This window comes from Giraffa tippelskirchi, chromosome 12 (genome assembly GCF_054371585.1).
Source record: "Giraffa tippelskirchi isolate mGirTip1 chromosome 12, T2T-mGirTip1v1.2.pri, whole genome shotgun sequence".
NCBI lineage: Eukaryota > Metazoa > Chordata > Mammalia > Artiodactyla > Giraffidae > Giraffa > Giraffa tippelskirchi.
In genome coordinates, this window is record NC_137286.1 from 39,004,098 (window position 1) to 39,019,485 (window position 15,388).

The 15,388-nt window shown below is 41.8% G+C and overlaps 1 protein-coding gene across 5 annotated transcripts in view; it reads left to right on the forward strand.

Annotated features, from left to right (window-relative positions):
• The window catches only part of ENTREP2 (endosomal transmembrane epsin interactor 2), a 225,767-nt gene that overhangs the window by 161,658 nt on the left and 48,721 nt on the right, over window positions 1-15,388 (forward strand). For 3 of the 5 annotated variants that reach the window (XM_081546640.1, XM_081546641.1, XM_081546642.1), the window contains exons 1-2: window positions 3,296-4,082; window positions 10,832-10,942. In XM_081546640.1, coding sequence (XP_081402766.1) covers window positions 3,384-4,082; window positions 10,832-10,942 — 810 coding nt within the window. In that variant the 5' untranslated portion in view covers window positions 3,296-3,383. Of the gene's footprint in view, window positions 1-3,295; window positions 4,083-10,831; window positions 10,943-15,388 lie in introns of those variants that run through there. The other 2 variants (XM_081546643.1, XM_081546644.1) reach the window with 1 other exon arrangement.

Below are 15,388 nucleotides of genomic sequence, written 5' to 3' on the forward strand. Positions count from 1 at the left end.
AAATAAAGCAATTAATTACTTAGAGGCATCTAAAGAGCAGTACATAGTAGGCATTTTTGTGTTCAATGGACTTGAAATCTCAGCTGGCTTAGTTTTTGCCTCAAATAAAATTTTTTTGGGGGGGTCAAGTAATAAAAATACTAAGGTCATTAACATAAAGTGTTTGCACATGTTTTTCTTTTTAACCACTTGTTCTTTTTCCTCCACTGGCTGAACAAAAAGTCATAAATATCATATTCACTTGAATTTGATGAATTTACTTACAACTTGAATGTGTGTAACTTCTGAGGCATGATGTCACAATGAAGTTAAAATTCACTGAAAGTATATTTTTCATTTATCTCCCAGTCAAGAAAATCAACATTGAGTTTCAAAATTAATAGCACCTTGGTAATTTTTTCCAGACTTTTCCTGATTTCTGTGTATATATGCTTCACTGCAGTAAACCTCTCTCTACATACAGCTTTGACAGCCCTCAAATACCATTGGCCCTCTATAGCCACAGGTTCTGCATCTGTGGATTTAAACAACTGCAGATCGAAAGTATGAGAAAAAAGAAAAATACATAAAGTGCCAAAAAAGCAAAACTTAAATTTGCTGAGTGCTGGCAACTATTTATATAGCAGTTACGTTGTACTTTTAACTGTTTGCCTAGCATTTATATCATATAGGTATTAAAATAATCTAGACGTGTTTGCTGACGTGCATGGGTGATATGGAGATTCTATGCCATTTTGTATAAGGGCCTTGAGCATCTAAGTATTTTCATATCTGAGGGGGTTCTGGCACCAGTTGCCAGAAGCCAAGGGAGGACTGTTTTAACATAAAACCCCTGAAGGAAACACAGGCCCTGTGCTAGGTATTTGGCAAACCTCTCACTCTTAGTCCCCTGAAGCCTGGACTAGTAGTCTCATTTTGTTGATTTGGAAACAGAAGGGAGTGTCAGCAGCTTTCCCTCTAATCTAGGTCCATCTGACTCCCGAACCTTTATTTTTCAAGGTCCTGGTATCTGTGTTCTCTGTGTGCTCAGCATATGGTTGAAAGCAGTCTCTGGAGGCAGGCCTGCCTTAGTTCAGATCCACAGCTTCAACTTCCTTGCTACATGTCCTTGCTACAGTTAACATTCTTCTGTGTGCCTCAGTTTCTTCATCTGTGTCAAAAGGTCATAAAAGCATAGGCCTTGCAGGGCTGTTGTGGAGATTAAATGAGATAATACCTAGACTACTTAGAAGGTTTGATCCAAGGTTAACTTTGTGGTGATCATTAGCTGCTGCTGTTTTTTATTTGTTATTACTGTTAGTGTTATTATTACCATCCTTATCACAACAGCTTCCAGTGTCAGCTTGAGGTGGAATGTGGCCTGGGTGATGTCTCCCTGCAGTGCTTAAAACATCACCCTAATCCTATTTACGTCTCTATTTTCCAGACACTGTGTAGAGAGGTGTTTTAAGACTTAAAACTGGTATTTTTTTCACCCATTTTAAGTATGACAATCTGCTATCTGGGTAAAGATGCTGGTGATGGACACTGCTGATTTTCACAGTCACAGGGGTTGCTAGACCTGTGGAATTACTGGGTAAGTGAAGTGAGTACCTGAGCAAGACAACATACTAAAAAATACCCCAGCCCAGCTGTTGACAATGGCTTTCCTCTTATTTCCCATTTCTGTCATCTCTTGGTAGATTTTTTTAAACTCTAGATACAGTTGATCTTTCTGAAGGGACCTTTTGCAGGATTCTTAACTGTAGGAGGTTTCTTTGCACTTGAGTTTAAATTTTAATTTGCAATGAAACCGAAGCAGATGGATTGTCCCATTGTGAAAAAAAAAAAAGTGTCTTGATGATACATTTGTTTTTCTTAGCAGGCTTCTGCCATTAAGATTGATGCTTGGGGATATATTGTTAGATCTTGTGTGGAACAGAAAGTTATTACTCACAGTTTACCAGATTTTAGCATACTTGCATCACAACACAGAATATTATTTTACATTTAGTATTGCTTTTCCAGCGCCATTATCAGATTGCATTTTCATAGTAAATTACAACAAAATTTTATGCTACCAACATTTAATGAAATTTTAATAAGGTTGTGTTTTGATGTTATTATTCAAATAATGTGTTGTGAATTGCTTTCCTTTGAATATATTTGCATTAAAGAGGAACTCAACTTGATTTGGTTCTTTGAAGAGTTTACCCACTTTCTGGTAGCTTTAAGAAGACAAAGAGGGAAATTAAGTTTCGCCTTTGCAAGTCAGTAAATAGAAAAGGAACACATTTGCTAGGATCTGTGGATGTAATGGCAGCAATTACAGATGGTTTGAGTTAACGAAATGGCTCACGTTGGCTACTAGAGCGGCACAATTAAAAATATAAAGTGGACATTTCACAGATTATGAGGGATGATAACCTGGAGTCCTCGCTTTCTCATTTATCTATAAGGCTCGAGAATCACGTTAGCAATTCTTGGTCAGAGATGCCCCCAAATTAAATGGTAGTCTCTTGAGACCGACTTCTCTGTTGGTAGCATTCTCTTAGCCATTTCTGCTAAATTTGTGGTTGTGAGCCCAAGGCAATTTCCATGAGCACGTGCTTCCAAGAGATAAAACTCCCCGGACCAAGCAAAAACCCTCCACTTATCGTGCTTTTTGGGGGTGACTCTGCCATAGCTGTCCGGCCAACAAAGTTGATTACACAGAGTATCAATGCTGAAAGGTGAAGAGACGGGGAGAGCCCTGCTTGCGAGACGAGTCTGTGTTTACCATTGTTTCTAAACAGACTCTGGGGCTTTAGAGAAATTAACTGGTGGAAAGTGGTGAGAAGTGGCTGGCGAAGGCAAACTAGTAGTCCTTGGGGTCTTTTAATTCTCTTTACGCCCAGTTTTGTGTGGAAAGAAATTGCTCTTACTTCCTTTCCACGCTCTTCGCCGTATTTTTCTCCCACATTCATCCTGGGAGTTTCCTTCACCTACAAACAGGCCTGATTTCAGAGCTCTCGACACTCAAGTTTCTACAACCCTGGCCAGGGTACGATCCTGAGCCAAGCCGCACACTCGCTCAGGAGCTCTGCTTCCTGTTCGCCATCTGCAGGGTTTGGTAATAAGGACGACACTTAATCATAATAAAACCCGCAAGGTTGCGATGAGTACCGGCTTCTTAACGCCGCCGCCCGCGGCCGCTGGCCAGACGTGAGCGACCCCTAGACGCGGCGCGGCCTCGATGACGCAACGCGCAGCCTCCGTGACGCAAGCGCGCAGCTTCTGTGACGCTACCGTTTCTCCTCCGGGCCCGCCCACGACCACACAGACTAACGGCTAACCTACCCTCAATCCCTACCGCCGCCGCCGGTTACGGGGAGTCCGCGCTGTCGGGGTCCCGCCGCCGCGACATGTCGCAAAAGCCGAAGAGCCGGGGCCGCCCCAGCTCCCAGGTCGAGCGGGAGCCGGGTGGCGGCGGCGAGGAGGCCCCAAGCACGTCTCGCGGGCCGGGCGGCGCCGCGTCGCAGCGGCGGGCCCAGGCCTCCCCCGCGCCAGGTCCGCGCTCTCAGAAGCAGCTGGAGCTGAAGGTGGCGGAGCTGGTGCAGTTCTTGTTGATCAAGGACCAGAGGAAGATCCCGATCCGCCGCACCGACATCCTGCGGCACGTGGTTGGCGACTACAAGGACGTGCTCCCAGAGCTTCTGCGGCGGGCGGCCGAGCGCCTGGAGTACGTGTTCGGGTACCGGCTGGTGGAGCTGGAGCCGCGCAGCAACACCTACATTCTGATCAACACGCTGGAACCGGTGGAAGAGGACGCGGAGTTGCGCGGCGACCAGGGCACGCCCACCACTGGGCTGCTCATGATCGTGCTGGGGCTCATCTTCATGAAAGGCAATAGCATCAAGGAGACCGAGGTCTGGGACTTCCTACGGCGCCTCGGGGTGCACCCCACCAAGAAGCACCTGATCTTCGGGGAGCCCAAGAAGCTCATCACCGAGGACTTCGTGAGGCAGCGATACCTGGATTACCGGCGCATCCCGCACACGGACCCCGTGGACTACGAGCTCCAGTGGGGCCCGCGCACCAACCTGGAGACCAGCAAGATGAAGGTGCTCAAGTTCGTGGCTAAAGTCCACAACCAGGACCCCAAGGACTGGCCGGCGCAGTACTGCGAGGCTTTGGCGGACGAGGAGGCCAGGGCCAGACCCCAGCCCGCGGGCCCGAGTCCAGCCACTGCCCCTGCCCCTGCCCCTGCCCCTGCCCCAACCCCTGCTCCTGTCTCTTGAAATCTGAGACACACCCCAGGGCCCGCTCCCTCCCCGGGGGAAGGGCTGGAGGTGGGAGGGAGCATCTTGCCTGTTTAAATGAGTGGTAGTTCCAGGATGTGTTTGCAAACTTTTCTTCTTGTAATGTTGTAAGTCATTTTGATTCTAAAATTTCATTTAGAGGGTGACTTGTTTTGATTTGCTTCAGTGTCTGTGTTTTTTGGTGTAAAGATCTTGCTAGCTTTATAAAGCGAATTGGAAAACTTCCTACCCTGATCTGGAAATGCCAAGGAAATATAAGCGAACTGGCCCTTGTCCGGCCTTTGGACTGCCCCACTCTGTAAAGGAAAAGTCTGTAAACTGAAAACAAAAATGTAATTGCTTATATCCCCTTTTACCTTAACGCAGCTATTTAAAAATTCTGTTTTCTATGTTTATAAGCATTTTGAGTCATTCTAAGCAATGTGCGTATTGTAGTTTTTCCAGATAATTTTTTACGTTAATTACTATGCTGTGTGGCTGACCACTTTGTTAAATTTTTTTTGCTACTATAGTTATAATAAATACTGTATTTTTGAAGCAATTTAGCATTATGCACTTATTTTAACCCTAAATCGTGAGAAATAAATTTCATGACTGAAAACCGGCATTGTAAGGAAAAAAGAAAACAATTTTTGCCACATATCATTGAGGTAAATAGTGTTTTGTTGAAGTTGCTTTACTTTTATATGTGTGGCATATTGGATCATGATGTAAAATATATTTCTGTGGGTCGTAGAAAAGTTGATAAAAGTCTAAGTGATTAACCATGCCTATTTGGGAATCAGACTACCTGGGTTCAGAGCCTGCCTAACTTACAAATTTAAGGAGATTAATTTGTACACAGACCTTTCCTCACCTATAAAACGGGTTGATGCTGCCTGTCACTGTGTATGGTAGTGTGATAATTAGGTATAGAAGTTTATGTAAAGTTATGGGCACAAATTTGTTTAAATTTGGCTTTTTTTCCTTGGCCTAGGACTGTTAAAATTTTTTCTTTTTAATATTTTCTTTCATTCTCTTGTAAATCATGACTGTTCTTCTAGTCTGACTCTACTGTGTGGTTTATGGAAAAACATAGCTCACCAATGGAGCCCACGTAAACAGAGGAGAAAGTAAGATCCACCCAGGCTTGGAGGGGATGTCTGCAGTGTAATGAACAGAATATGGGGTTTTGAGGTTGTCTGACATCTCAGGACAGTACAGAACCCACCCGCCAATGCGGGAGACCCGGGTTCAGTCCCTGGGTTGGGAAAACCCCCTGGAGAAGGGACTGGCAATCCACTCTAGTATTCTTGCCTGGGAAATCCCAATTCTAGCCTGATGGGCTACAGTCAATGAAGTAGCAAAGAGTCGGACACGACTTATCAACTAAACAGCAGCAGCCTGAGTGAACCTGAAAGTGAAAGTGCACGTCTATCAGTCATGTCCGCCTCTTTGCGGCACCATGGACTATACAGTCCTTGGAATTCTCCAGGCCAGAATACTGGAGTGGGTAGCCTTTCCCTTCTCCAGGGGATCTTCCCAACCCAGAGATTGAACCCAGGTCTCGCACATTGCTTTTGGATTCTTTACCAGCTGAGCCACAAGTGAAGCCCAGGAATACTAGAGTGGGTAGCCTATCCCTTATCCAGGGGATCTTCCCAACCAGGAATCAAACTGGAGTCTCCTGCATTGCAGGTGGATTCTTGACCAACTGAGCTATCAGGGAAGCCCCGAGTGAACCTGAGGCAAAACCCTTTTGACCTGCTTTGGTCATGTAACAGGAGAAAGTATTTCTGCTGTGTTAGGACACCGAGATTCTGGAGTTTAACCTGTCCTATCTTGAATGATTCAGAAGTTGAGGAAGCTAATACTGGGGACATTGGAAAGAAGTGTGATATAATGGAAAAGCATTTGGTAAAAGCCCTTTTTGTAGTGACTTGAGCAGATAGTGCACCTAATGAACCCAATGACTCTGAAGTTAAGAAACAGTACATTGGTAGCAGAAGTGTTGGTGGCTGTGGCTGCATTTAGGAAAACAAACAGGAAAGAGATGAACTCAGAACATATTTGGTTTGTATCCAGTAATGAACAGAATACAGAAGTATGTTGATACGTAACTGCATCTGAACCCCCAATTGGTAAATAAAACAGAGACAAAGCTAATTAAATCACATTCTCAGGCAAAAATCGAATCTGTGTTGTAGTTGTCACTCTCATTGTCAAAACATATGAATGGATTCCAGTGGTTTAGGATAAAGGTTAGGTAGGAGTTGGATGCCCAACGAAGATTTTTTTTTTTTTTTTTTTTGTATTATAAACAGCAGAAATTTATTTCTCACAGTTTTAGAAGCTGAGAAGTCCAAGATGAAGGTGTCAGTAGATTCAGTGTTGTGAGAGCTCAGTTCCTGATTTGTAGATAGCTGTCTTCTCACTGTGTCCTCACATGTCAGAAGGGGTGAAGGAGCTTCCTGGGGTCTTTTACATAAGGGTACTAATCCCTTTTATGAGGCCTCCACCCTCGTGACCTAATTACCTTCTAAAGGCTCCACCTCCTAATATCATCACATTCAGTTCAGTTCAGTCACTCAGTTGTGTCCAGCTCTTTGCGACCCCATGGACTGCAGCACGCCAGGCCTCCCTGTCCATCACCAACTCCCAGAGTCCACCCAAACTCACGTCCATCGAGTCGGTGATGCCATCCAACCATCTCATCCTCTGTCGAAGATTTTTAAAAGAACAATATGACTGAGAGAAGAAGAGTTGAAATGTGGCCTGTCCACCGAAAGTTTGAAGGTCAGACAGGCACAGTCAAATCAGGGAGAGAAGGACGGAGAGGAGCACAAAGGGAGTAAATATGCTTACAACAAACCTAAGGTGTGTGTCTAGAAAAGAAGTACAGGTGTACTTAGGGGCACATGGCACCAAATGGAATCAAATTGGGGTTTTTTTTCCTTTATAATTTTTACTGGGTTAAGTTGATTTCCAGTGTTGTGGGAGGAGGGATAAATTGGAAGATTGAAATCAAATTGTTTTTGAAGAGTTGATCTGTCAAAGAAAACTTTGCCTGAACTTTCAGAGTCTATGACTGCTTGAGGCCTAAATAACCCTTAGGTCTTCACTTTTTATGGGCCAACCCCTATAGAAGGTACTGCAAAGTGTAGAATCCCAGAGTGGTATCAAGGTACATAGCCCCCCAAATGTCATGACCTAGCCTAAGTTTAAAAAAAGAAAAACAGGAAATTCCCTGGTAGTCCAGTACCACTGGACTTTCACTGCCGAAGGGCCCTGGGTTCAACCCCTAGTTGGGAAACTAAGATCACACAAGCGGTGAAGCGTGTCCAAAAAAAAAAAAACTACCTCTAGGAGAAGGGAGGAAGTAGAATGGATAAGGGATGAGATAGAATAAAAGCTAGACTTAATTTAAAACTCTTATGGATTTGACTTTAAGATTCTTTTATATAATTGCAAGCAATATAAACTTAGAAAACCATCCCTAACAAAAATGAAACAATAACCTAGGTTCCCAGTTGGTAGCATAACCACACGTAAGGGAACCAGAGTGACTCTAAGACACCATAATTTGGCTACATATCCTGGTAGAATGTTCTCTAAGGATAAAAGGAAACAGAAAAATCTTTGTTTTCAATAATCATGTTTTTGGTGGTAGTATTAGCATTGTTATTTTGAGACTTGTGGGTATCATGAGATTAAATCAGATGGTTAATTATAATGAAAGGTAAGGTTTGGGGCATGGTTGAAAGGAAGTGGAGACATAAGGTTGATGTGATTAAATAAAAACCCTGTAGTTGTGAATTTGAACCCAAGATTGCAGTATGAACACATGAAATGTTATACCTAACAACTGAAAATGCTTAAAACAGTGACCACCCTAGCAGCAAGAGCACCTTTAGCATGAAAACTGTGTTATCTAAACGTTGTTCAGTTGATAAGTTGTGTCCAGCTCTGCAACCTCATAGACTGCAGCACATCAGTCTTCCCTGTCGTCCACAGTCTCCCAGAGTTGGCTCAAATACATGTCCATTGAATCGGTGTTGCTATCTAACCATCTCATCCTCTGTCAACTCCTTCTCCTACCCTCAATCTTTCCCAGCATCAGAGTCTTTTCCAATGAGTCAACTCTTCTCATCAGGTGGCCAAGATATTAGAGTTTCAGCTTCAGCATCAGTCCTTCCAGTGGATATTCAGGGTTGATTTCCTTTAGGATTGACTGGTTTGATCTCCTTGCAATCCAAGGGACGCGCAAGTCTTTTCCCGCACCACAGTTTGAAAGCATCTATTCTTCAGCTCCATTCTCTTTGAAAGGAATCAGGGCTTACTGGTGAAATGTCTGATTTCAGGACTAGGGCAAGAAATGTATATGATGACCCTGGAACATGATAGCTTTCAAAGTAAATTAGTATTGTGTCAACTTGAGTTGAGTCTCTCTTGCTAATGACTCCAGTGACTGAAACATATCCAATGTGTTTAAGTTTATTCTTCATAATGATTCAAATACACACACACACTCTAAACAAACAATACCGTTGAAGAAAGCTAGGGACCCAACTAATTTTTTTTAATAAAATTGTGTGGAAAAGATTGTATTTGACTCATTCACTACCAGTCTAAAAGAGAATTCACAGAATGTACACACATAGGCAATCAAGAATGCAGAAATGAATTTACAAAAGATATAAAAGTGGTCAGCATCCATGGAAGGATAATCATTACATTCCACCAGACAAAATTCAGTTATATTTCTGTTGTCAAAAATCGTTGCATTAGCACGAACATTCTGCATCTTACTGAGTTGTAAAACAGACAGCAAGAACAGGCAACTCAGAAAGGTGCACTAGACAGGATCCAGTATTTTTTCCCCCCGTTTCAAAGTATTTTACAAATTTTCATGATACTCTACCCCTTCTTGATCATATTTTTTTAAGTTTTGTTTCATTAGATTTAAGTATGGCAAGAGTATTAACTAACCACATAGGCTTGAGTTTATTTTGCAAGTCTGGCAACATATCAGCTGATTATTTTGAAATCTGGAAGATGAATGGAAAGAATCTAACATGCATCCTTTCCCTATATGAACCTATACTTTAGGGCAAACAGTTGATGAGGAAGAGTCTCCTTCTGTATCTTGATTTCCACGAATAAAGAGAGTAGAAATGATGGCTTTAGACTAGCACTAATTTGGAAACCCTAATAAATGAATGGACCTAAGCAATCCTGAAATATGACTGCTAAGGAATGGTGACACAGATGTAGGGAACAGACTTGTGGACACAATGGGTGAAAGAGAAGGTGGGATGAATCGAAAGAGTAGCATTGATATATATACTACCATGTGTAAAATAGATAGCTAATGGGAAATTGCTGTATGACACAGGGAACTCAACCTAGTGCTCTGTGATGATCTAGAGGGGTGGGATGAGGGGGAAGAAGGTTCAAGAGGGAGGGGGTATGTGTATACTTATGGCTGATTCACACTGTTGTGCAGCAGAAACCAACACAACATTGTAAAGCAATTACCCTCCAAATAAAAATAAATTTAAATAAAGTTTTTTAAACGGCTGCTAAGATCACCGAGAGATATTATTTACCTTCTGTTAGTCTGAATTTGATCAACCTCTGGATCTATCCATGAAATTACAAAATTTACAGAAGATGGAGAAACATTAAGTGATAGGAGACAAGCAAAGTGTAGGCTATAGAAAACTTTATAGGATTAGTAAACAGATTTCAAGGAAGAAAAAGCCCATAGTGGAAGGAAAAGCACATTAATTTAAAAATATCTAAAATTCAGAGCCACCAGTTTCACTGAATGGAACTCCTTTGAATCTTGTGTAACCTGATTCAAACAAAATATGAAGAAAGGTTGAAACAATTAAGTGTGAACTGTAAATATATTAATGCATTATTATCATAGACGTGATGGCAGCATTTTATGTTTTCAAAAAGTTTTATTATTTTAGAAATATACACTGAAATATTTAAGGATGAAGTCATATACTGTCCAGTATTTGCTACAAAATAATTTGGAGGGGAGAGAGTGTAAATGATAAAACTGACGGTGACTGGATTAATCATCCCTGATGCTGGGTGATGATTATGTGGGTGGGGTCCATTATACTATTTTCTTTGGTTTTACATGTGTATGAAATTTTCCATGATAAAAGTTAAAAGACATAGACTTTCTAATAAGTACACTTCTATCACTTGCTTTTCTTTAGTAATTTATATATCACTGGTTATTTTTGAGAGTAAGTATCAATAACACTGTGTTGAGACTATGGAATGTATAGTATTTTCAAGTTTAGCTTCTAAAATATTTGTATATTTCAAATAAAATCATGGTTGCTGGCTATGGCTTTTCAGACACTACCTTTTCTATTTCATTTAAGGTAATATGATTTTAAAATTTTTAACAAATAATGCTTTTCTTAGAAACATAGAAATGTTATTCATGTGATTATTTGATGGTCTGAAAGTTTTTTGAAAGCCAAATAATTTTTCCTCTGATCTCTCCAAGTAAATGATCAATTTCCTGTCTGGTTTGTTTCCAGATAACCTTTTTCATGCTGCTCTCGGCAGTGTGTGTGATGCTGAATTTGGCTGGTTCAATCCTTTCCTGTCAGAACGCTCAGCTTGTCAACTCCCTGGAAGGCTGTCAGTTGGTGAGTAATAAAAGGCAAGCCATTTGATAAAGGTCATGGACTTTGATTTTACATGAAAGTGATTTAAAAAATAATTTTACTGTATCCTTGGGTTTATTCTGATATTTTAGCGTTATCTAAGGAATTCATGATGATTCATTTTTTTAAAATTCTCCCAAATCAATATTGGTTCTACTAGCAAATCAGTTACTAATAGTATATTAGTGTAGCACTGTTTTAGATGTCTTTAGTAGTGATTATATTCTAACATTTGTTGCATTGATTTTTCTCTCCGCTAAATTTTTGCAAATCAATTTTGTAAGTCTGTTTTAAGTGCTAAGATAACATATAACTTGACTCAGAGATGTGTAATGATATGTCATGGTTTCATTTTGCATTTTCCTGATGCAAATGATGTTAAACCTCTTTTCATGTGTTTCATTGCCATCCGTATATACACTTTGGAGAAATAAATATGCAGCAGCATATCTGAAAAAGGGCTAGTATCTAGAGTATATGAAGAAATCTCGACACTGAACAAAGAAGTCAACTAGAAAATGAGCAACACACATGAACATTTTTCTTCTTTCTGGAAGAAATTATTTAGAATTGGTATTGATTCTTCTTTAAGCATTTGATAGAATTTTCTAGTGAGACCATCTAGGCTTGGAGATTTCTTTTGGGGGAGATTTAAAATTATAAAAATAATTTCCTTAATAGTATAAGGCTATTCAAATTGCCTGTTTCCTGTTGGGTGAGTTGTGGTAGTTTGTGATTTTTAATAAGTTGATTCTTCTCATTTAAATTGTCAAATTTGTATGTGTGGAGTTCATATTATTCCCTTACCATAATTTTAATGTCAGCAGAGTCCAGGGCTTCCCAGGTGGGCTCTTGGTAAAGAATTCACCTGCCAATGCAGGAGACACAGGAGTCATAGGTTCTATTCCTGGATTGGGAAGATCCCCTGGAAGAGGGCATGGCAACCCACTCCTGTATTCTTGCCTGGAGAATCCCATGGACACAGAAACCTGGCAGACTACAGTCCATGGGGTCGCAAAGAGTCAGACATGACTGAGTGACTAACACACATACAATGATATAAAGGCCAAGAGGACCATCTGTTCCATGACTCTTTGAAAAGATTCACCAAATTGTCTGGGGCTGCTGATATTTGAAGGATATTTAGTTATTTAGCAGATCTTGCATTTTTTTCTGTTTGTGGTCTCTTTGGGCTTTGAATCAATTTTAAAGCCATGAGTATAAATAGGAAATTTGGTGGTTCAACAGTAAAGAATCTGCCTGAGTGCAGGAACCACAGGAGACGTAGGTTCGATCCCTCGGTCAGGAAGATCCCCTGGAGTAGGATATGGCAACCCACTCCAGTATTCTTGCCTGGAGAATCCCATGGACTTAGGAACCTGGTGGGCTAAAACAGTTCTTAGTATTCTTCCATAAATATTGTTTAATATTTTTAAAAGCTTATATTTCTCTATAAGAAAAGTTTTATCTATTATATCAGTGGTAACAGTGATAATAAATTCTAGGACCACTTACATCCCACAGGTCCCTTACGAGTGTAGGTGTGGGGAGAACATCTCATCTTGATTTTCTTTTTCTTGATGACACATATGAGTTAATAATTAAGTGGCATTTTAATCAGCTTATAGAGGTAGAAGTCTTTTTCCTCCTTTTTTTTTTCTATTGTGATAAAATACACATAACATAACATGTACGATTTTAACTATTTGTAATCATGAAATTCAGTGGCATTAAGTACATTTACACTGTTGTGCAGCTGTCACCACCATCCGTTTCCATAACTTTTTCATCTTCCCAAACAGAAACTGTCCCACTAAACACTAATTCCCCCCCTCCCCTCTCCCCCAGTCCATGGAAAACACCATCTACTTTCTGCCTCTGAGATTTTGACACCTCTAGGGACCTCACAGGAGTAAAATCATACAATATGTGTGTTTTTGTGTCTGGCTGATTTCATATAGCTTAATGTTTTAAAGAGCTCTGTTTCCCTTAATTGGTAAGTTTAGCCTATTTATATTTATGCTTATGAATGATGTTTGGTCTCAATCCTGTTGACCTATATTTTATGTGGTGTGTTGACATTTTTACAGGGTGCCTCAGAACTGTAGAAACATATTCTTCATTTTTTATACCTCCCTTTGACTTGGCCTGTGTCCCCTGATGTAGGAAAAATAAACATGACCCTTATCACTGAATTGTGATATTGGTCTCTTATCAGGTGAGAACAGTCTCTCCAGGGTTAATGTTACCTCATTCCAGGACGTATTTAGCACTTCTCCCCTCTCCATCTTTTCCTTTTCCATCTCTGGTAGCATCTGGGTCTGGGGCCCAGACTGAGCATCACAGCAGTGGAAGTGGAAGTGGGAGGGGTGGCGCTTGCTCTGTGCTGGCCCCTGGCCCACCCTGCTGTAAGCCTGGCTGGCACTAGCTGCTGAGGTCTGAGATCCTCCCCGGGACCTCCCCTACAGATCCAGCTGCTTAGGGTTCTCTTAGCTCTTCTAAGGACCGACCACTTGGGGCACAAACAAATCCTAGAGCCCCTCACACCTTGCATGTCCCTTACAAGTGTAGGGATGGGGATAGCATCTCAGACCCTCTCACCGTAAATGTGCCCTTCATCCCTTTCACCCCCTGGCAGCGGACCCACCTCAACTCCAGGCAACTTAAAAACCAGGCTTCAGACGCAGGACACCTGTCCACAGATGCTCACAGACACTTTGAATTCCTGCAGCCAGGTACCCTTATCTCAGCCTGGTAAGAGTGCTGGGCCTCTGCACAGGGACCAGACTGAGTTATGACTGTCCAATCTGCTTCTTGCCTGCTCAGGGCACCACCCTCTCTTCTTTTATGGAAACCCTTGTTCTTAGGCCACATCCCTTGTCATCCTCCCTTCTGCCAGTCCTCCAAGCTCCCCAGGACTCCTCCTTCTCCTGGGGTCCAGAATGAGGTCATGGCAGGGACTCAAAGAACATTTACTGAATGCTGGTCCAAGCAGGGTCTTGATAGCAGACTTAACATTCTGTGTGTGACAGCCCAATTCATTTAGCTGAAGTCATCTAATTAATAGTTTCATGATTCAGTTATTGTTTTTTTATTTTTTCTTACTTCTTTAATTTTTTTTAACATCGGAAACATTTTGTATTGTGGTATAGCCAGTTAACAATGTTGTGATAGTTTCAGGTGGACAGCAAAGGGACTCAGCCATACACATACATGTATCCATTCTCCCCCAACCCCCCACACCCCATCCAGTCTGGCACATAACATTGAGCAGAGTTCCATGTGCTATACAGTAGTTCTTTGTGGTTATCCATTTTAAATATAGCAGTGTGTAAAAAGTTTCTGTTATTGTTGCATGCTCAGTCTCTCAGTCATGTCCAACTCTTTTGTGACTCCATGGACTGCAGCCTACCAGGCTCCTCTCTCCATGGAATTCTCCAGGCAAGAATACTGCAGTGGGTTGCCATCCCTCCAAGGGATCTTCCCGCTCAGGGATCAAACCCATGTCTCTGCATTGGCAGGTGGATTCTTTACTACTGAGCCACCTGGGAAGCCTCTACCATTTTATTTCTCATTGCTAGGTTTGTCAGGACCACAGCTTGAGATCCTCAATGGTCCATTTTGGAGGAGGGCCTTGATTCTATGACTATCTTATTCTTTCCAGAGCGTGTTAGAATTTTTTCATGATGCTTGTAGCCGCATTTATTACCAGCACTCTAATCTCAAAATTGAAAGCACCCAGTAACCAAGCCAACACTAATTACGAAGCCACAGACCTCAGAGGAGCTCCACTGTAACCAGGGCAACCCTGATTCAGCTTCATCATGATGAATAGTAAATGAGGAGAGGATGCGGCGTTCGGCTGGGGTTGTTGGAAATGCCTGGCTTTAAAGATGAAAGAAAACTTAGCTGAAAGTACACAGGTCCACTCAGGGTCTCCTCGGCCACAATCTCCTTCCAGGTTTCCATTGTTGCCGAGAGCTGTAGATTTTATTCTACTGATCATGGGTCAAGAAGAGTCTCAGCCTCTCTTGGCTTCACAGGAAATTTGGTATTGGATTGTTCTGTGCAGTTTGTCATGATGACACAGAATTGTCCCCTCTATAGTAACACAATTCTCTTTTAGTTCATCTGCATGTGAATTTGTCATTATCATCAGCAAACGGATGTCATGGCTAACACAGCAATTTGAAAGTCAAGTCCAAATCCCAAAGTTCCCCAGCAAAGAAGACATTCTCAGCAAAACAAGAACTGATATGTTTAAAGTAAGCCAACAGTTGTTGTTGTATCACTAAGTTGTATCTGATTCATTTGTGACCTCATGGTCTATAGCCCGCCAGGCTCCTCTATCCATGGGATTTCCCAGGCAAGAATACTGAAGTAGATTGCCACTTCCTTCTCCAGGTGGTCTTCCTGACCCAGGGATTG